We start from the raw sequence: 21,597 nt of genomic DNA, 5'->3' as shown, positions 1-21,597 counted from the left end.
CCTATAGACACAATCAATCTTCAAATAGAGATTCTGGATCCTAAATCTTCTTACATCTGTTTGATTTTTGTCCACCCTTGCTGCTGTCATGTGGTCCAGGTGCCCACCACCTCTGACCTGGGCCCCTGCAATACTGCTTTTTCATCTCTTGTCGCATCACCCAATCCATCCTCCATTCTACAAAGTACTGATTTCACAAAATATGTGTTTTGGCTCAGGTCAGCTCTGCTTTCCATTCCTCATTGCCTTTCTGCCCCAGACTCCTTCCAAGACCCCAGAACCCTCCTCCTCAAAACCTCATTCCTCACCAATCTGCAATCCACCCCCCTACCCCCTACAAGGCGCCTACTCTGTCCCTCTGCCATTCCTCCACTGGGGAAACCACTTATCTCTTTCACTCCCACATCTTTGATTCTTGTTATTTTTTCTGCTCATAACAACATTCTCTGCAAAGCTCCTTTCCCTGGTGAACTCATTGCTCAGGCCTCAGCTTAGAAGGCCCTTCCTCTGGTAAGCCTAAGAAGCATCATCAACACAGGCATGGCACACAGAAGGTACCTGATAAATATCTGTGGAATAAACAGCAATCGTGACAGTGACAGCATCGAAGCCAACTCAGCGTTGACTCCTTAAATCTCCCCAGTGTTTGGACAAACTGGGCTCCCAGTCTGAGCCAAGGTTCAGGGCCCAGAGCTGTGAGATGTACAATAACGCAGGCCCTTCCTTGACATGCCCACTGGGTCAAGAGCACACATGCAGTAAATGACAGGTGGTCTGCTCAGCCCCTGAAGGCCAGACAGGTGCCTAAGACACCTGTCCTCCTTTCTTAACCTTCTCGTAACTCCATCCTTCCTTCCCTTTCTGACCTAAACCAAACCATTGAGGTACATGACATTCCTATGGAAGGAAGTTTCATCACATCTCTGGAAAATTATATTCTAATCTGCGTAGCTTTAAAAACTTGAGTTTTCATGACTGCTAATTAGAACTGTCAATTTAGTATAAATCGCTGGAAGAAGTCTAATCTCTAGGAAGAAAAAAAAAAGAGAGACTAAGAAATTACATTGGCAATTTTCAGGGATTTCTGAGGTATATTGTTGATGATCTTATTAATCTCTTTTTCAGATATATGCTAATAGCTAATGTCCTCTAAAATAAGCTAGTAAATCACATGCACATCCTTATTAATACATTTGTTTAGGAAACACACAGGGAGGTATAAGCAGAGAACAAATGTTTGGCATCTAAAGTGAATTTCATTTTCAATTTTGTGTCATTCTGAGGAACATCTGATGAGGGCCTAACGCATTCTTTGGAGTTATGAAGGAATCCAAGTGGAAGATCCTATCCCTGCTCTCCAGTTGCTTGTGATCTAGTTGTGCAGGGTGGAGATGGGCACCTCTAAAAACAGGTATCCCATGAGGCTAAGAGAGAGAAGGGAGGAAAAATTACAGTGGATTAGGCACTTACTCTATGCCAGTCTCTGTCCTGTATGATTTTCATGTATTTATGCTTCACAAAGTTCTCTGTATTAGTTTTCTGCTGCTGCCATGACAAAACTTAGCCATTTAAAGCAACACAAATTTATTATCTCATAGTCTTGTAGGTCAAAAGTTTAGTACGAGTCTCACTGGTCTCTCTTCCCTTCTCGGGTCTCTAGGGCAGAATCCATTTTCTTGCTCATTTAGGTTATTGAGAAGTTTAAATTCCTGTGTTTATAGCCCTTAGGTCCTTGTTTCCTTGCTGGCTTTCAGCTAAGGGTGCTTCCCAGCTTTCTCATTCCTTGGCTCATGGTCTTCTTTCTCTACCTTCAAAGCCAGAAGTGAAGGACCAAGTCCCTCTCACACTCTGAATCTCTCCTGGCTCTTTTTCTGCCTCCTCTCTTTGACCATCTCCCTTCCACTTTTAAGGGCCAATGTGATTATTGTGAGCGCACCTGGATAATCACTCTGTTTCAAGGTCCCTAATATTATTTCTATCTGAAAATTCTCTTTTGTCATGTAATGCGATGTATTTGTGAATGCTAGGGATTAAGACATGGATGTATTTGGGAGGGGGACAATTTTCTGCCTACCACATCCCAGTTTGTAGGTGAGGGAACTGAGGCTTAGTGTGGTTAGACAATGCGTCCCCTAGTCTTCAGCAGAATGGCTTTTGATCCTAAGCAGCCTGACACCAATGCCTTTACTCATAAACACTGACTTAATCCAGAGAACATAAAGGAGAAGTGGAGGATCAGGCTAGGACAGAACAAGGGGTTAGGGATTTATTGCAGACATCCTCGAATAGCAGACACGAGAGTTGGTTTAAAGGACATTATGTAGTGATTTCCAGCCATACTTCAGTTTTCTGTTTTTGTGTTAATAAGTTGCCACATACTTGCTAGTTTAAAGCAGCACACATATGTTACCACACAGTTCTGCCTAAATTTGTGAGAACATCAATCTTCTATAATATTTTTAAATCAGTCTTATTATTTTAACTTTATGTAATAATTTGCTCTATGACAACCACTTTGCAGAGCAAAGATTCTGAGGGAACATGATTTTATGACTGTTTAAGAGCTAGATATATCTGAGATACCAGTTTTTTTAAAATGGCGCTTGTACAAGTTTTCGAAAACACTTTATTAATTCATAGAATAAACGATTCCTCATGCAATTATGTTTTTGCTATTAATTAGCTTAAGAACTATTTTCCTCTATAGATAGCTCAGAAAAAAAAATTACAAATTGCCTACTTATGGAGTTTCATATTTATTCACAACTATTGAGACTGCATTAGGTTCTAGAGAATTATAAAGAAATCTAGAATTCCATAATGATATCATAACTTAATGTAGTGGTAACAGTAAAAAAGAGCAGAATACAGAGTAGGGCTTATTGGAAAAGTAGAAGAGTCAGAGAAATGAGAAGTGAGGTAGGAAGCAGCAGCCAGGCAGGCTTCTCAGAGGAGGTGGCATTTGGAGCTGGACTTTTATCATTGAAGTCCATACTCTAGTTCAGACACTCTGCTTGATCTAGTCCCTGCCCTCACTTTCCAGACTCATCCTATGCTGCCAATGACTTTGAACACATAAAGCCTCTTCCTACCTCAGAACCCTTGGTTTTTTTCTTTTAATCTTTAAAAAATAATAATTTATTGAGGTGAAATTCATATAACATAAAATTAATAATTTTAAAGTGAACAATTCAGTGGCATTTAGTACATTCACAATGTTGTACAATCACCACCTCTGTTTAGTTCTGAAACATTTGTTACTTCAAAGCAAAACATAATTTTCTCTCTCATTCTTTCTCCCCCAAGCCCATGGCACCTACCAATTTACATTCTGTTTCTGGATTTTTCATACAAATAGAATCATACAATATGTGACCTTTTGTGCTTGGCTTCTTTCACTTAACAAAATGTTTGGAGGGTTCAGAACCTTTGTTTTTCCTGTTTCCTCTGTCAGGAATATTGTTCCTCCAGATTCTTACACATCTAGATCATTCTCAGCCTTCAGCTTGAAGCTTAATTACCATCCCCCTCACAGAGACTTTCCCTCATTTCCCCATCAGGCCTTTCCTTGCTTCTTCCTGACTCTTTGCCACCCACCAAGTCAGTGATGAAAGAGCAACAACAATATTAACCAGTTGACATGAGGAGGTATTGCTATTATCTCCATTCTGCAGATGAGTGAGCTAAAACTCAGGAAGACTAAGCCACTTTCCCAAGGTCACACAGCCAGTAAGAGAAGAAACTAGGATTTGAACCCAGGTTAGGTGATCTCATAGTCCATGATTTTAACCACTATCTTCTTGGTTTGCAATGTATTATAAATATTACAAGTATTCACTTAGAAAATCAAAAGGAGGAGGAGGAGGAGGAGGAGGAAGAGGAGGAGGAGGAGGAGAAAGAAGAAGAAAATGCAAAAGAAAGCCCACAGTCTAGCCACCTAGGTGACTTCTATAATACCTTAGTTTATATACTTCCAGACTTACATACTCCAAACTTAAGTTTTCAAATGGAGTCACATAGTATAGTCTGTTTTATAACCTGCTTTTTTCACATAGCATGATGAAAATTTCTCTCCATGTCATCTTTCAATTCTGAATAGTAGTACCTGCTTCTACCAAGTATTTCCTCTAGCCTAGGTACTCTGCTAAGCACAGCACAGTTCATCCTCACTTTAATTTTAGATTTTTCCTTTATTATCTCCATTTCATAGATGAAACTGAGGCTCAGAGATGTGAAATAACTTGCCCTAAGTCACAAAGTTAATAAATGGCAGGAGCAGGATTAGGTCTATACAGCTTCTGAATTCCTACTTAATAATTCTCTTCACTGTCTCTGAAAGAGCTGAGCGTCCCTTTAATAGAATGATTGTGAGGGTGGGGGAGGTGTCGGGTGAGAAGACAGACTGTTCTCTGCCTCTGGGGCTGCCCTGCTAGCTTGGTTGGGTGTTTGTGAGAGGGAGAGCTGAGCATGCAGGGAACTAGGTAGAGAGAAAAACTACCTGGCAAGTGGAGGATCTTCAATTGGTTATTTTAAGTAAAAAAGCTTCTTTTAATATACTTTTTGTGCTGAAGTGACCAAACATTAATTATAGCACACATGGTTATTTTATCTCCCATTTGCTGATGGGTCAGAGTCTCTTTTGTAAAAGCTCACAACATCCCACATTTAAATATGCTGCCAACTCTAAGAACTTCAAATGCCAGGTATGCTGGATCACAGATGACAACCCAAGGTCTCACCTGGCCTACAGAAGCAGGGACTCAGGCCCTTGGAGCCCATCTCCCTTCTGAAACCAGCTGGCGAAACAGCAAATCAAAGGAGCTCTGGGGAGGGCTCTGAATACAGAGAAACCATATGTTTCGGTATTATGGGCTGGCCAGTAGGCAGCTAGCTCTAAAAAGAGAGTGGCTTCTTCTAAGAACTTAAACCCAAAAATATATGTGGAGGAAGTCCCGTTTTTAACACCAATATGGTGCCAAGTATTTCTTTGTGTCTAGAAGCTGTGGGTGAGTGGTGCTTGGGACCTGAGAAGGTAAAGCTCGAGAGACGAGGGCGGTGGCCCTGGTCTGAACCAGACCCACTTTCGGCACAGTGAAATCGCACCACTGAAATTCGAGGGATCCGGTTTCACATTCGAGATCAGTCACTTCATTCGTGACCTTAATTTTTTCACCTTTCTGAACCTCGATTTCCTCCCTTATCAAAAGAGGATATGCCTACTTGGCCTGAAGAGAGTGACGGTGATTAGAAAAATAGATGTCAAATATCTTCCGCGGTATCCAGCTCAGAGGTGGTACTCGGAGACAGTGGCTGCTAGGTGGTTAATACATTTTAGGCAAAGTGAAATGCTTGCTGGTTCACACTCTTGTCCCACCTCCACACCATTGCATAGACCGTTCCCGCTCCAGGAAATGCCTTTCTTTCTTTCTATTTCAGAATGCTCAAAGCCTGCCTGCCCTGCATATTCTAGTTAAATGGCCCCTCTCCCATACTGCCTTTTCAGATTTCTCCCTGTTGGAGTGGCTTTTCCCACCTCTGTACTTCTTTAGCACTTCCCATGCTGTTCACCCCAGTGCAAATATCAGAGTCGCTTCTGTGTAGGTCGCATTGATTCCATTCAATTGATTTTCTTGAGGAGGAAACCTCTTAGGTATTTCCTATCAGGCTTGGGTATATATATATGTATATATATACATATATATGTGTGTGTGTGTGTGTGTGTGTGTATATATGTGTGTGTGTGTGTGTGTGTGTGTATACATATACATATGGAGAGAGAGAGAGTCAGTCCTCAATAACACTGTGTAATCATTCATTTATTCAGTATATGTTCATTGAGCACCTACTGTGTGCCAGGCACTATGCTAGGTACCAGGGATATTATAGTAGTGAATGACACAGATAAAACACCTGCCCTCACTGAACTTACATTTTAGTGGCGGGAGATGAATAATAAATGAATGAACCAATTGATCAATTAACATATTATTGTATAATAATATGACTTTAGACTTCGATAAGTGCTACAAAGAAAAGGAAACAAGGTAAGATGAGAGAGATATAAGTGGCAGAGACAATACTTAGAGTGGTACGTGAGAGAACACCCATGAGCAGGAAAGGCAGTACCAGATGAGATCAGAGGTAGGTCAGATCAGGGTGACCTTGATAGGGCATTTGGATTTATTTTCTAATTGTGACAGATTTTAAGTGGTGTGGGGAATGACATGATTTTATTTATAGTTTTAATAGAGCCATCTGGCTCTTGTGCAGACATTGGTTATATGAGGACAGCGGAAGAATCGAGGAAATGTAATACTAATATCTAGTATCGTGAATGTTATTCAGGACTATGGGAATGACTGGATTTGATGAACTGGATGTGAGGGTGAGGGAAAGAGACAAACATCTCCCTGGAGTTTGGTTTGAACAGCAAGGTGAACAGTGGTGCTATTTTCTGATAAGAGGACGATAGAGGAGAATAAGTAAATTAAGTTGTATTTATTTGAGGCTTTTTGGTGGGAGCTCATGAAGAATTTTCTTTTGGATATCTCATGTTTGAGGTGTCAAGTAGGCAAATACACATGTTTATAGTTCAGGAGAGGGACTGGAGGTTTACATTTGGGAGTTATCAACAACTCCATATAAAGGTCGTACGACTGGAGATCATCTAGGGCCTTAGACGGGGATGGGAAAAGGGCTGAGGCCTGAGCTCTGGGCAGAAGAGCTTGAGATCAAGCAGAAAGGAAGAACGAGCAAAGGAGACTAAGAAGGACCAATCAGAGGGGCAGGAAGAGACCAAGGAGAGTGTGGGGACCTAGAAGGTAAGAGGAACGTTTCCAAAATAAATCACCATCATCATTATCATCATTGTCGTCGTCATCATCATCATCATCATCACAGGTGACATCGTGAGGCCTCCTGTGTCTGTGCTAAGTGCAAGACATGACTTACTCATTGAATTCCCACAATTCAGGAGCCGGAATTCATTATCTCCATTTTCAGGAGGGGAAACCAAGGTTTAGAGAGTGAAACAAAGAAGGACTAATTTTAAAATATGAATGAATTGATCTACATCCATTCTTTTGCAAACTATGCCCACACTACACTCTCACATCCTACCTAAATGGGAAAAACAAATAGGAATGGAAGACCGTGCCTCTTTGAAACACAGCTCTGCAAATGCTAAAGGAGTATGCTAGCTTACAAAGTGCTGGGCTTTTCTTAGAGGCTGTTGTCCAGCCCCCAGTTCCCCACCCTGGGGACTTGCCACAAGACTCCGGGGCCCTCCCCCTGCTGCAGTGCTGGAACGCAGTGACCAGCAGCTGGGGCAATTAAAATGAATCACTCCAGCTCTGCCAGGGAAGTGCTGAGTGATTTGCAGCTGGTGACAAATGAGATGATTTGCCACCCAGACACAGTGTCTTGGATGAAGTGGCTTCATCAGTGGAATTGTTGTATTTGGCCAGAGCTATTTACCCTCATCTAGGAACCTCGATGCCTGATACCAAGTGAGCCTCTCTCTGAACAGAGCTCAGCTCAGTAATTAGCCAAGATGGACTTTTTTTCTCCCAGTAATTTAGAAGCGGGCCATCTGCGCTTCTGCCCTCATGCCCGTTTCCATTACTTTTTAGAAATAACCATTTGAAGCGGATGACAAAGGGAATAACGAGCTCAGTGACCTCTTGAGCACAGCTGAATGGAAGCACACAGGAGGCATCCTTCTTTCCCCTTCCTCTTGGGGATGACAGGACATGCTTTTGAAATAAAGAAGAATGTCCACATCCACTTCTTTGTCAGGGATGTCCTGGAGAAGAGGTCAATGGGATCGAAAGTTGATTGCTGTTTAATAACTTTTAAAAATAAATTCTTTATGAGCTCCCTACACAAGCTCTAAGTATCTGCTTTCCTGAAGGCCCCTGGCAATAGTCTCTGCCCTCCCACCTCCATCCAGATCCTAGATCCTCACACTGTCGGCATACCTCCCTCCTGAAACGCTCACTCCGTACCAGGCACTGTGCTACATGCTTTATTTGGATTTTCTTTTTAATTTTTAAGAATACCTTTAAAATGAGTACTAGTGCTTCATTTTGTAAAGAAACAAGCACAAAGAGATTTGCTGACTTGCCTATCTGGTTTGTCTGACCCATAAGCCCATTCTCTTGACCAGTGCCTCCTACTCTCTACTTAAGGATAGTACAAAAGTAATTGTCAAATCAATCATTACATTATTTTATCCTGGTGTTTGTGTAGAGCTACTAATAACTAGATAGGTGATTAAAAATTTTTCTTGACTACTGTTAAGTGTTAACTTAAAACAAAGGTCTCTACGATTCACAATAGGATTGAGGCAGTAGTCAGGAAACTATGGCCCATAGGCCAAATCTAGCCTGCCATTTTTGTAATTAAAGTTTTATTGGGACATAGCCATGTGCATATGTTTGCATGTTGTCTATGGCTGGTTTCACACTACAACAGCAGAGATGAGCAGTACAACAGAGACTGTAAGGCCTGCAAAGCCTGAAATATTTATTACCTGGCTTTTTGCAGAAAAAGTTTGCAACCACTGGCCTGGAGTGACGAATCCAACCTACAAGATTAGAAATACACATTTAAAGGCCTAGAGTGAATCCTAATCAATAACTAGAACAGGAAATGCCTAATCGTCAGAACCCAGAGAACGATCCCATCAGATCCTTACTATCTTTCATTAGCACCCAGTATGCTTCTAATGATACATTTAAGGTCTTGTTAATGAAAGGAAAAAATATCATTTGCAAGAAGTGACAGCTTGCGGCCAGCACCTAACCCCAAGACCACATCAGAATCTATGTCTCCAGTAGGCATGAACTGTCCTTGGAGCATTTTCCTCTCCCACAGCTCCTGCTCCTGTGAATCACCAAATCCTATCATTTTGATCTTGTCATCTCTTCAGTTGGCCTTCCCCTCCAATTTCTGTGGGCTCTGCTTTAGTTCATCCCATCATCATCCTTGTTAATAAGTACCGTAAGTAATCATTATAGGAACATCTCAAACAAATTATTACAGCGGCACGGCTGCAAGTGGAATAGAATGGTTGGGGTGTGATGAGAAAACAGAAGGGTCTTGCTCAGGGCTCTGTTGGCAGATGCTGGGAAGTGCAGAGAGAAGACAATAGCCCTTCCACCTCCTCCTTTACCTCTCTCTACGGTGCCTTCTCACAACCCTGCACTTATTCTGCTTGGCAATCTCTTACTCACGTTTCAAAACCTAGCGCAAGCTTCTCCTCCTCTGGTAACTTTCCCTGACCTCTGTTTTCCCTTAGTGCTGCTTTCTTGTCACATAATTGAGATAGTACTATAATTACCACTAATGCTATTTATATAAGATGGTGATGATGGCTTTACTGAGTGCTCACTATGTGCCAAACACTACGTTAAGCACTTTACAACAAATCAGTATGTCTGACCCCAAAGCCTACGTTTTGGTCACCAGGCTGTACTTCCCATCTTCTCCATGGAAGACTGGGGTGTATTCACTTTTATCTCCCAAATGCCCAGCAGTGCCTGCCATATAAGAAATGCTTGTAAAATGAGTGAATAAATAGTATGGTACACAGGATTCTAACAATTCTGTCTCTTGGTTATTCAAATGCTAACCTAGGTACTGCTGTGAAGAGATTTTACAGATGTAATTCAGGTCTCGAGTCAGTTTAAGATTGACAGAGGTTAAGACTAACAGAGGTGGGCCTGACTCAAGGAGATGAGCCCTTTAAAAGCAGAGTGTTTTTTGCAGCTACTGGAAGTCAGAGAGGTTCAGAGAACAAGAGGGATTTGCCAGACTATTGCTGGTTTGAAGATGGAAGGGAATACAGGTAGCCCCTAGGAGCTGAGAGCAGCCCTGGCTGACAGCCAGCAAGGAAATGATGACCTCAGTCCCACAACCACAGGAGATGAATTCTGCAAACAACCAATGAGCTTGAGAGAGGACGCCAAGCTCCAGAGAACAGCACCAGCCAACACCTTGATTTCAGCCTGGGAGACCCTGAGTAGAGAATCTAGACACCCTAACCCAGACTCTTGACCTACAGAACTGTGAGATCATAAATGAATATTGTTAGAAGCCACAAAGTTTGTGGTGATTTGTTATGCACTTGGTAGAAAACAAATACAACGATAGTTTTCCAATTCTGTGGAGACTGATAGTGAGACTGCTTTCTACAGATCCCAAAGGCTCCACTGAGCTTTACAAGGAGTGAGTGTTGGCCGTGACCTGACATCACAGAGATATCACAGGTTGAGGAAGTTCACGTCCATCTACAAATGAATAAGAATTTGGTGAGGGAGGGAATGTTCTGTAGTGGATAGAGTGCTGGACAGAACTGCGAAGTCCTGGTTTCTAGTCCCAGCTCTGCCACTGCCTCAGTGTGTGACCCTGAGGAAGTCACTTCACATCCCTTAACTACAGATAGTCATCTCTTTCCTGTCCACAGGGCTATACATGAAATTCAAGTAATGGGTCCAATGAGCCATCTAAGTTCTGGCCAATTCTAGAGGAAAACAAAAGATTCCTCAATTACCTAGGGAGCTTTAGGAATAGCTGTGCCAAGTTACGAGACTAATAAAATTCTAGGCTGCTAGGCAGATCTCCAAGGCATTCAGGTGACAACTGTCCTTTCCCCACTAAGAAAATTTCCCCACTAAGAAAAGTGCCGCTTCACTCTGTGGCTCCCTGGGAGAATAATCGTCATCATAAAAATAATGCCTTGTATTTCAACAGCACTTTTCAAAGTGCTTTCCCCTCTACCATTTAAATTCCAATAGCTTGTATCCATTAAAGGAAAAGAATGGACTAAGAGTCTTTCTAGTTCTGAAAGTTCTGATTTCTCACCAGGAAGTAAGGTTAGTCTCACCCATTACACAGAAGAAGACTAAGCCCAGCTGAGCAGGCGACTTGCCAAGGTTATGGGGATGGGTAATGAAAAAGCTAAGGCTCTCATCCCCAGCCTTGGCCTCTAATATTCCTGCTTCCTGCCACTGGTGTGGGGCTGGGAAAATGCAGAGTTCTTGGATAGAGGCCCAGCTTTGCCTGTACCAGGTGTAAACTAAAGGAAGGGGATAGCCTCACATTCAAGTTCCCATCTTATGGATCAGATGCAAATGAAGCATTGGAATCATGTCGCATTCTGAAAAGCCTTTTTGTCCAACCCTCCAGTTACTCCACGATGACATTTGCTGGCTGTTAAGCAACAGACTCTGTCTTTGGTCTCTTCATTAAGTAGGTAGGGATGTGGGGAATAACATACAGGGTAAGTGTTGTCAACACCCAGCAGATGCATATTAGTTAGAGGAGAACAGGGAAGAAGGAGCCGTAGGCCTAGAACTTTCCTGGGAGGCCTTTAACCTTCACTAGATGATCTCCAACTTGGGAGACCTCAGCTGGGTAATGTTGGAAGACGAAGTAGCCATCCTGAACACTTGGTCTGAGGCCATGACTCCACACACCCTGGGTTGTAAGCAGGTTTGGATGCTCCTGGCTAGAAAACTATGCCTGGTCTCTAGAATTCAGTGTGCACAGAGCCATCAGCTTATGAGAGTGACAGCATTCATGCATTCACTCATTATTGAGGCCTACTGTGTGCTCCATGCTGGATATACAACACTGCACAAAAGAACTGTAAATGTTCCTTTACTTTCATGGAGCATATGGTCTACGGGAACAACAGACAGTCAAACAAGCACACAAACAGCTGTCGGATTTCAACTGCAATGTGAGCTTCGTGGGGCTCTGAGAGTCTTAACATTTGAATGTTGAAAAACTGATGGCTAGGATGAGGCAGGACAGATGAATAGGGCTGATGCGTTGATCAGGGGAAAGAGCAGCATGTGGTAGGAGTGAGAGCCGTCTGAATAAGAAGGACCAAACCAAGCCCTACGTAACCAGAGTACAAAAAGCTTATTATGGGTGACATTGCAGAGCAAGCCAGGGCCAGACCACACAGGGCCTTACGAGTCACCAAAGAGTTTGAATTTTATTCCATGTGTCAGAAGAGGGCTTTGATGGGTTTTAAGCAGAGGAGCCATATGATACAATTAATGTTTTTTTAAAGAATCACTCGGGCAGCCTTGTGGAGGACTGACTAGGCAGAGGGGTGGGGGCAGAGGAGGCCGAACGGAAGCAGGAAGTTTAATTTAGACATCATTCTGGTCATCCAGAATTGGGAAAACAGCAGCAGCTTCACGCAGGCCTGGACACTTGTATTTGCCACATCTTAAGGTGAAAAGAGCATTGGAATGGAGAGTCAAACACTGGTGTGATTTTTTTGTCCAACTATGTACTGGTCTTGGGGTGTCAGAGTGATAATTTTGCTCTATATATCTCATTGTTCTTGACTACCCAGTGGGAGCCATGCATTCTCTTCTACCTATGTTTTCAAATTATAGAGTCTCAGAGCGGGCAAGAGTGAGAGGAAGCAGATGGTCTCTGGCCCCAGGTAATACCTGACTCCTCCTCTGTCTTGCTTAGATTTGTGTTTTCAGCACTTGTGCCTTGGACCAAGAGCAGGCACTGAGTACAACGTCTCTGTACGTGGTCTTCGGCTTGAACATCTTCAGAAATGAGGGAATTCGTGCCTACCCCCAGGACAGCCACTGTTGCATTACCCTGCCCATCAAAAATATCTTCCTCATATTTAGTTAATGTTTGTTTCCTGGAACTGCTGACGAATGTTCCTAAATCGGGTCACAGGGTACAAGCCTCACACTAGTGAAAACATATCTCTTTGAGTGTTTTCTTCCGGTAAAATGCCCCCTCTTCCTGAGCAATTCTTCATATGAAATAGCGTTGCTCCAACTCTCCTGGTCTCTTTCCTTTGAACAAATCTCCTCTCATTTCCCTCTAGGAACAGTTACTTTCCATACAGCAAGCTATTATAACGAGTATTCGTTAGACGTCTTGGAGTGAGCACTATCTGGGAAAAGGAAGTCTCCAAGAAACTGAAACAAAGTTCAGCACACAGGAACGTGGGAATAATACAGAGAAGGTCAAACAGCATTTTTGAAAACAGTGTGGAACAAGCAAGCAAATCCGCAGGCCCGGGTATTGCTCCTGGGTCACTGTACTCTGGGGCTCTTGAGTTTCTTTATGTATAAAACTCATGGGCTGTTACTGGTGATTTCTCTGGTTGTTAAGTATAGGTTCTAGTTAAAGACTGTCACCTATTGAAAGCTCTGAGCCTCACGAAGCTGTTAGAAGGGGCTTAAAAGTACAGTAGCTCCAAGATGGCACTTCTTTAATAAATGGAGCAGAATGGAAAGAGAAATGGAATGCAAATAACTTTATCATTATATGATTCAATATAATTTGATGCCATATCTGTCCACCACATAAAACCATTCCATATAACATCTAAATCATGTGTAATATCTTCCAGAAGCCGCTGACTTGAAAATCCCTTAGCCAAATCTACAAGATCGCAGTGGAACTCTTGACTGGTCGTGTTTCTCTTCATTGTTTTGGGCATAGAGAATAGGACTCTAAGAAGATTAAGGATGAGTTTCTCACCTTATGTAGGATTGTCATATTTGCTGTTTGATCCACGACAAAATATCTTTTGTCTTTTATTATTTCAGCTAAATCTCTTTCTCTTCACTCAATGGTGACATTCTACAAAGTGGCTGGAGCACTGTTGTTCTCATTTATTTCCAGTACATTCTCCCTTCCTTTCTAGTCCATCATTTTGGCAGCCTTGGCCAAAATGAAAACGCAGTCTGAAAACATTGCTGGGCGTGATTAAACATATGCATCGTGTGTGTAAATGCATTTGTATTCATACATGTACGCATAAACATTTAGTGTATACCCAACTGCATTTAACAGAATGTTTATATGTGTTTGTGATTTGGGGGAGCAAGTGCTGACATACCTGTGTCTTTGCTGGCATATGTCTTTATGTATATGTCTGTGTGAGAGTGAGTGTGAATATATGCCTGTAGGATTTTATCGCCCGTGAAGGACAGCAACCCCACAGGTTCTTATCCATGATAAGGAACAAAATACAAAGGAGAATCTCTCTGACGTTTGAGTTCTCACATCTTGCTGACAGAGGAGAAGGGTGCAACAGGGCTTGACAGCTCTGCTGACAGGGCTCAGGCTGGCTCTCAGCCCCTCCCTAAAGCCTTCTGTAATTGATGTCTGTGCTTCTGACACCTCTTCCCATTGGCCTTCAGGTCCCTGTCTGGCCGCATCGTTGGTGGCGTCTGGTGGTTCTTCACTTTGATCATCATCTCCTCATACACAGCCAACCTGGCCGCCTTCTTGACCGTGGAGAGGATGGTGTCACCCATTGAGAGTGCCGAGGACCTAGCAAAGCAGACAGAAATCGCGTACGGGACGCTGGAAGCAGGATCCACGAAGGAGTTCTTCAGGGTAGGGACATCCCTTGTCCCAAGGCACGTTCACAAAAGGGAACCACTACTGTCATTATAATATCCTTTTCATTACACAGCAAGAGATTATAGGCAGCCAGGGCAACTGCTGAACTGAGTGAAATCAGGGAAACAGTATTTCTCAGCTTTCTACAGATCCCTGAGAAATTCAAGGCTTCAGTGGGTGGGGAGACAAGATCACTTACCACCCAATAAGGGCAGAAGGAGAGAACAGTAAGACAAGAATTCTACTGCGGTGTCTGAGAAATCTGGCACCTAGTCCCCACGGCAGCCCAGGGCTTCTTGGCATCCTTAACCCAGAGTCACTTAATCCTCCGTCAACAGTTTAATTAAGATGTGTGAAGGGCTGTGGGAGCTGCAGATGATAGGCGAGATCCAAGAACAAATACCCCAAGTACGCTTCCAATCTTCCCTGCCACTCACGCGGCCTGCGCATTCCTGCAGATGAGATTTTCCTGATAGCCTGCTCCGAATGGCTGTGAACACAGCCTTGGCGTTTGGGGCGCTGGGGTGAGGCTGAGAGAACATATTAATTTTCTGCATACCATTGCCCAGAGGGCTCTTCAGCTCTGCCTGTCAGCAGCCCAGTTCCCTGCTGTGGCCATCCTGTCAGGTCAAATTGTGTCTTGCAATTGCCCTGCTGCGTATTTTGTTGGTTTTGTGCCTAGAAGATCATCTGAAAATCTGGTCACAGCCGAATTTATACATTTGCCAGCTTCCAGTGAGAGAATATTCTAGACATTGTAGACGCTATGATTGCTTCTGAGTATTTCTTCCTCTAACTTTAAAACACCCTGTCCCTTTTCTTTCTTTTCGGTTCTTTCTCACGTTGACATGGTTGCTTGAGTGATGTATCTTCATATAAAGGATCAGATAGCTCCAGCTATCAAGGGACTTAAGATTACCTGCCCAAACTCCTACAGAACAGATGGAGAAAGTCAGCAGTACAACTAAGACTAGTGCCCAGGGCCCCTCACTCCCAAGTCCTTTATAGACTGTAAAATAAATCATCTAGTTTATCTAATCATAGACCGTTAAAACTTAACGCTCCCTCCACCAAATGCCTTCCTGAAATTCTCAGTAACTCTTTCCATTAATTTTTCCTAAAAATCTAGAATTTTCCTGGGTCCAAATATCTCTATAGATAAGTTAGCTCAAACAGCAACTTAATTGCATATCAGTATTTGGCCAACACTTGATGCTGATATCAAGGAAATAAACCTGATATTTGTGTGCAAAGAAAAATGACCTATTACATGTATAATGATAGTTTTATACTAAATAAATCTGTTATTTATATATTAACCACTATATTACATAGGTTGCATGACTCTAGCAGTAACTGTCTTTTAAAAAAAAAAAAAAATAGTCCCTCGTGTGTGTTTAACACTTGTCCATTTACAAAGCACCTTCAAAAGCCAGAACTCCGGTATCCCTAAAATATAGCTACCCATTAAGGAAAGGATGCCCTTAGAAAGAGTATGTTAGGAGAGAGGGTTGACTTGTGGTCCTAGATTGTGGGCTCTGATAAGGGCCTACTATGTGCAAGGTCAGACTTCATGAAAGACCCATAGAAGGGAAGATGTGCCTCGCCCTTGAGCTGTGTCCACAGACTTGAGACCTATGCACAAGTAGGAATGATTCTTTATCCTAGCAATAGAGTCTGGCCATTCAGTGAGTGCCCAGACAACATGTCTTGACTTTCTCAAAGTAAAGGTCACTCAAGTTATACAGATCAGCATCACTTGGGGAACTTCTGAAGGAGATTTATTCTAGTCTCCACCCCAGACTTGTTGAATCAGAATCTCTAGTTTTAAAGCAGGGGAATCTGAGTATTTCTAATCTCTGTACATAATTACAGTACCTACTAGAGTTTGAGAACTACTGTCCTTGGAACTGAGGTGGTCTCAGAATACATAGGATTTGTTCTGGTCTGTAAAACGATGAGTAGGATGTGGCTGGAGAGCACTAGCCTATCAAGAGGAATACACAGCCGAGGCAAAGCCCCAAAGGAAGGAAGGCCCAAAGTGATTTCAGGAGGAAATGAGGAAAGCAGTTAGGCAGATTTAGAGGCTTTTAAAATGTAAACAGATGACAATATTGGATCCCAAGTTCCCAAGCTTTATCAGACAACAATTTACATTCTGGGGGCAGGTCTTATAATATGGGATGACCAGAACTTGGCACCCATGATCCTCAAATTCTTCAGTGTTGGCCTCCAATAACGAAATGAGATCCCACTGATATTCAATTCTCTACCTCTGGGCTATATAAATACGGCCTTACTGAACAATACAGAGATTTTTTTAAATGTCTTTAAAAGCCAAATGGAGCTCCAGTCTCCTAACTCTTTCCCATATTTAACAGGAATATAATTAATCAGCAGTAATTAAAAGATTCTGAGCTATTCTGTTCATTCTGTATTTGCAAGATATTTGTACTTTGGAACCTACTGGTACTAATTAGAGCCTCTTATTTTGCAATCACTCATAATTTGTTTCTTCCTGAGCTAATCTCACTCATGAATGTGTGACCAAGCCACACTCAGCTCTTCGTTAGTGTGTGTGCCGACCTCGATACCAAGCCCAGCCAGCACTTAATTCCAGTTTTGTTCCTGTCCCCTGCCAGAGGTCTAAAATCGCCGTGTTTGAGAAGATGTGGACGTACATGAAGTCAGCAGAGCCGTCGGTGTTTGTGCGAACCACGGAAGAAGGGATGATCCGAGTGAGAAAATCCAAAGGCAAATACGCTTACCTTCTGGAGTCCACCATGAATGAGTATATTGAGCAGCGGAAACCCTGTGACACCATGAAGGTGGGAGGTAACTTGGATTCCAAAGGCTATGGCATTGCGACGCCCAAGGGGTCCGCCCTGAGGTAAGTAGCCAAGATTTGCTTCCTTGGTACTCCTTCTCCCCACCCTCTCTCAGGAAAGAAGCTGCCGTATCTGCCACATGGCTCCAGTACCACAATGCAAGCTGTCAAGAGGGCTCTTCTTGGACACCGGTGGGCCTGGAAGACTCCAGCCACCCAAGATCTTCAGCCCTGAGGTTGGAAATTGACCCGGGGGTCTCAGCTTGCTATGACTGTCGCTGCCTATGTGTTCTTCTCCATACCTTGCCCTACCCCTCCAAATGTGTTAAACATCAGTGAACCTTGTTTCTGTTGTGTGATCTGTAACATACCATCCTTTACCGGACACCCCCCAAATCCAACTAGGCCTCGAACTGAGTTCTCCAGCAACCTGGATTCTTTGAAAGAAGGTGGTTGGTAATGTTTGTCTCAAAAGAAACATAAACACATTGTCCAAATGAAAAATCAAGTAGTTCGAGTCCCAAAACTCTGGCTGCAGAGATCAAAATATCACCAAACGATATTCTTTTCTAGAAACTGACTTCTTTAGCAAGAAACAAGTCATTCAGTAAAGAGGAAAAGTAGACTTTACTTTCACATAAAGAAGCTCTGGAATTCATTCCAAACAGCAAAGGTAGATTTGAACCCTGTAGATGTGAAGTTGGAATACCTAGATTTAATTTTGGGATTTACTACTGACTCTCATATAGATGATAAGAAAATATCATCTGCCCTGCCTTCAGTTTCCTCATCTGTAAAGACAGGATAATCATCCCAGCCCTTCCTTGCTCCAAGGTGACTGTGAGTTCAAAGGAGGTCATCTATACAGAGGGCAGCTGAAACAGTACAGTGTGAAGTCCCCTGTGAGACAGTATGTCAACTACAGAAAGATTAACTATTTTAGGGAAGGGCAAATTCAAGGAAAGGTGAGGAGTGTTTTAAAAGGCTGCAAAGGATGAAGAGGGTTTCCTAACTCATTTCCACACAACATCCAGGGGCACTTATGCCTCCACGTCATTCAGTAATGTTAATAATATCAGGTCCTATAATGTTCCAGGCAGCAGAGTAGGAGATAGTCACAATTTTGAACAAGACAGACATAACTCCTGTCCCCATGGAACAAATTCTTGCAGGGAAGACTGACATTAAGCAAATATTAAAATTGGTTTGTGACAATTATGATAGGTCCTATGATAGTCTGTAAAAATGAACCTGGAGGATATCTACTTCCAGCAATACAGCAGAACAAAACTCCCACTATAAATTACCTACATATGCTGGATCAAGATATAACAAATGCAAGTTTAAAAAAAAATCCCTAGGCAAAAGGGAAAAAGGAACTCAAAACCAGAGTGAAAGGCATAAACTGATTATTCTGGGGATTTCCTAAGCAGGGCAAAGTTATAAATTATGTGACAGTCTATATGAGCAAGAATCAGAAGTACAGCTAATGACATAAAAGTAACAAAAACAGTTTTAAAAGAAAAAGATATTATCATAAAAAACCAGACATATTTAGAAAAATACCAATTAGAACTTAATGAAGTAAACAAAATGTAGTCATTAATAAAAAATCTCAATGGGAGGGTTAAACAGCAATTATACAAAGTTGAAGAGAAAATTAGTATACTGGCGAGGACGGCGGGGTCGGGGATTGGAGAAAATTCCCTAGACTATCACACAGAAAGAAAAAAAGATAGAAACTATATAACAAAGAGGTTAAGAGACATGAAGGAGAAAAGAAATATCCCATGTGCATCTTCCATGAGTTCCAGATAGAGAGGATGGAGTCCAGGCAATATTTGAAAGAAATTTTCTAAAATTTGTGGAAAACATAAATACCCAGATTCAAAAATGATGAGTCCCAAGCAGGATAAATAGATGAAAATCTATTTATCAGCTGATTCAATTGAAATTGAGGAACAATAAAGACAGAGACAATCTCAAAAAGACAGAGACCATCTCAAACATACCGAGATAACAAGGTCCAATCTGGAGTGCAGAATGGTTGGGACATACCTGAGAAGATGTTTCCAAGGATGCTTTTTTCTAAGCTGAGATCCAATAGATTAATCAAAGTTAGCTAGGTGAAGTGGCAGGGTGGGGGTGGGAGTCGGGGAGAGAAGAGCTCTCGGGGCACAGGGAACAGCATGTGCAAAGAGACTCTAAGGTATGAAATCATGGTACGGTGGATGAACTAAGAGAAGTTACGTGCTCCTGGAACACAAGTAATAGGAGAAAAGATACAGCTGAAACTGGAGAATGAGATAGGGAAGGATTTTGTAATGTCTTTTGGTCCTTATCTGAAAATACATTGAACATTTTAAGTAATTGTCTGAAAATTAGGAAATAAAGATGTCTGTAAGAGTGTGGATATAATTGAATGAGACCTAATGAAGGGAAACCAAATGACCTGGTATTTATCAATCATGCATTTTTACCTGGAAGAACTTAAAAGACTCTGTACAAGTTTCGGCAAAGTTCAAAGGGGATCCAGAGGATAGAACTTGGCAAGAAAGACACTTTTATCCCAGAAAGCTGAGACCATCACCCTAGAAAGGCTGAAAGTAGAGAACGCATTCTTACAAGCCCAGGGACATCAATGATGCTGCAGTCCTACAATTACTGAAGGCTTTGTGAGTCAAGGATATCATTTGATCTAAATACTGGGTTGGAAAGTTAAGAAAGCAAAGCACAGAGAAGTGACATGATTTGTCCAATCAACAGAGTACTTCTGCTACCCCATCCCATGCACAAGTGCCTGGAACGAGGTGACAAACTCATAAAATATTAGATGTTTGAGTGACAGGAACCTAAAACCCAGGTCATGCGGCACTCAAATGACTTTCCACTATAATGAAAGCTGCCATTCAGTAAGTGCCTACTATATGCTACATACTGTAGTATGTGTATTACCTCATATAATCTTCATAACATCCCTAAGAAGTATCATTATTCCCTTTTTACAGATGAGGAAACAGAGGCACAGAATTAAGTTATCTAACCAGGTTCACACAGCTGCCAGTCTGACTCCAGAAGCTCTGGCTATAACTTACCCTAACGCTGTGCTGGATTTTATGATTGACAGCTCCATGAAAGGCAAGAGACTGGACTTATGCCAGGTTCATGGTACCTATTCACATGGGTCAAACAATAACTATGAACTCAAAAATAAAAAAGCAGACTCTGGAGCCCTGAGCATCCATCCACTCACCACTCTAAAAGCAACAGTTATAGTAGATGCTCATTTCAACACACCACTTTTTTGAGTACCAATTCTTTGAGCAGTAACACTGCTTTTATGGGTTTTGCATACCCAAACATTCTCTCTGCAATAAATGTTTAAATAATTCAACTCTGTCATAAAGAAAAACTTAATTCTCTTGCTTATATCTCTATAAGATATGACAAGCCACTTAATGATTTTGAAAAAGAACAAGAGAGAGGGAAAGAGAAATGTAAGGAACATATTCCAGATATAGATCACGGATGGTCGATGTACAAGTCAAGAAACCGCCAAGGATGCCCACGAGCTCCCAGCTTCTCCCAGTGCTCCTTTCTCTCCAGTGGCAACCTGTATGCTAGCCACGGGGCTTCCTCATTCAAAAAAAGAAGAACAGCACTCATCCTAAGAGGGCCATGGGTTTCTGGCCTGGGAAAGTCCCTCTTCCCTCAATGAGATTCTACTTTTCATCTCTACATTAAAAGGAATCACCCTGGCCATCAATAGTCTAGAGGTTCCATGAAACATACCATTGCAAAATGGCTACAGAAAATATGAGTAACACCTTCCCACCCTCACCCCACACACTCCCCAGCCAGGTGTCTATCATTCTGCCTCACATGCCCCAAATAGTGCCGTTTCCCCAAGGCATGGTTAAATCCCCAAGAGTCATTACAAACCAAATGCCATAGACACATGCGTCTACTCTAGCAATCTTGGATCCACTGATTTGATTCCAGGAAGCCATTCTGCATGATAGAAGTGGAATGTGAGGAGAGTGGAGGGCAGTACACATTTCCTCAGGTCTCACAGAGAAAAGGCTGTTATATGCTTAAAGATGATCTGGCAGAAGAAACCAATTTTGTCTTCAAATTATTTAGAATTGTAGGAAATATTTTTAAAGACTGCTCAGCCTTTTACAAAGATGCAAACCCCTCAGAAGTGTCTACACTACATAAAACTAATATAAAGTAATATTGAATGTCAACTGTAATCGACAACAAATTTTTAAAAATTCAAAAAGAAGTATCTGTGCTACAGGAAGCTGCTTTACTATGCTATCGGCATTGTTACAAACTTTTGCTCTGCCCTGTAGAAG

The 21,597-nt window shown here is 42.1% G+C and overlaps 1 protein-coding gene across 5 annotated transcripts in view; it reads left to right on the top strand.

Annotated features, from left to right (window-relative positions):
* GRIA1 (glutamate ionotropic receptor AMPA type subunit 1) overlaps positions 1 to 21,597 on the top strand; it is a 302,597-nt gene that overhangs the window by 240,071 nt on the left and 40,929 nt on the right. For all 5 annotated transcript variants that reach the window (XM_011356766.1, XM_011356768.1, XM_011356767.1 and 2 more), the window contains 2 exons: positions 14,205 to 14,403; positions 17,052 to 17,299. In XM_011356766.1, coding sequence (XP_011355068.1) covers positions 14,205 to 14,403; positions 17,052 to 17,299 — 447 coding nt within the window. The remainder of the gene's footprint in view (positions 1 to 14,204; positions 14,404 to 17,051; positions 17,300 to 21,597) is intronic.

This window comes from Pteropus vampyrus, unplaced genomic scaffold (assembly GCF_000151845.1).
Source record: "Pteropus vampyrus isolate Shadow unplaced genomic scaffold, Pvam_2.0 Scaffold30, whole genome shotgun sequence".
NCBI classification, from domain to species: Eukaryota; Metazoa; Chordata; class Mammalia; order Chiroptera; family Pteropodidae; genus Pteropus; species Pteropus vampyrus.
This window is presented reverse-complemented; position numbering and strand designations above follow the sequence as displayed.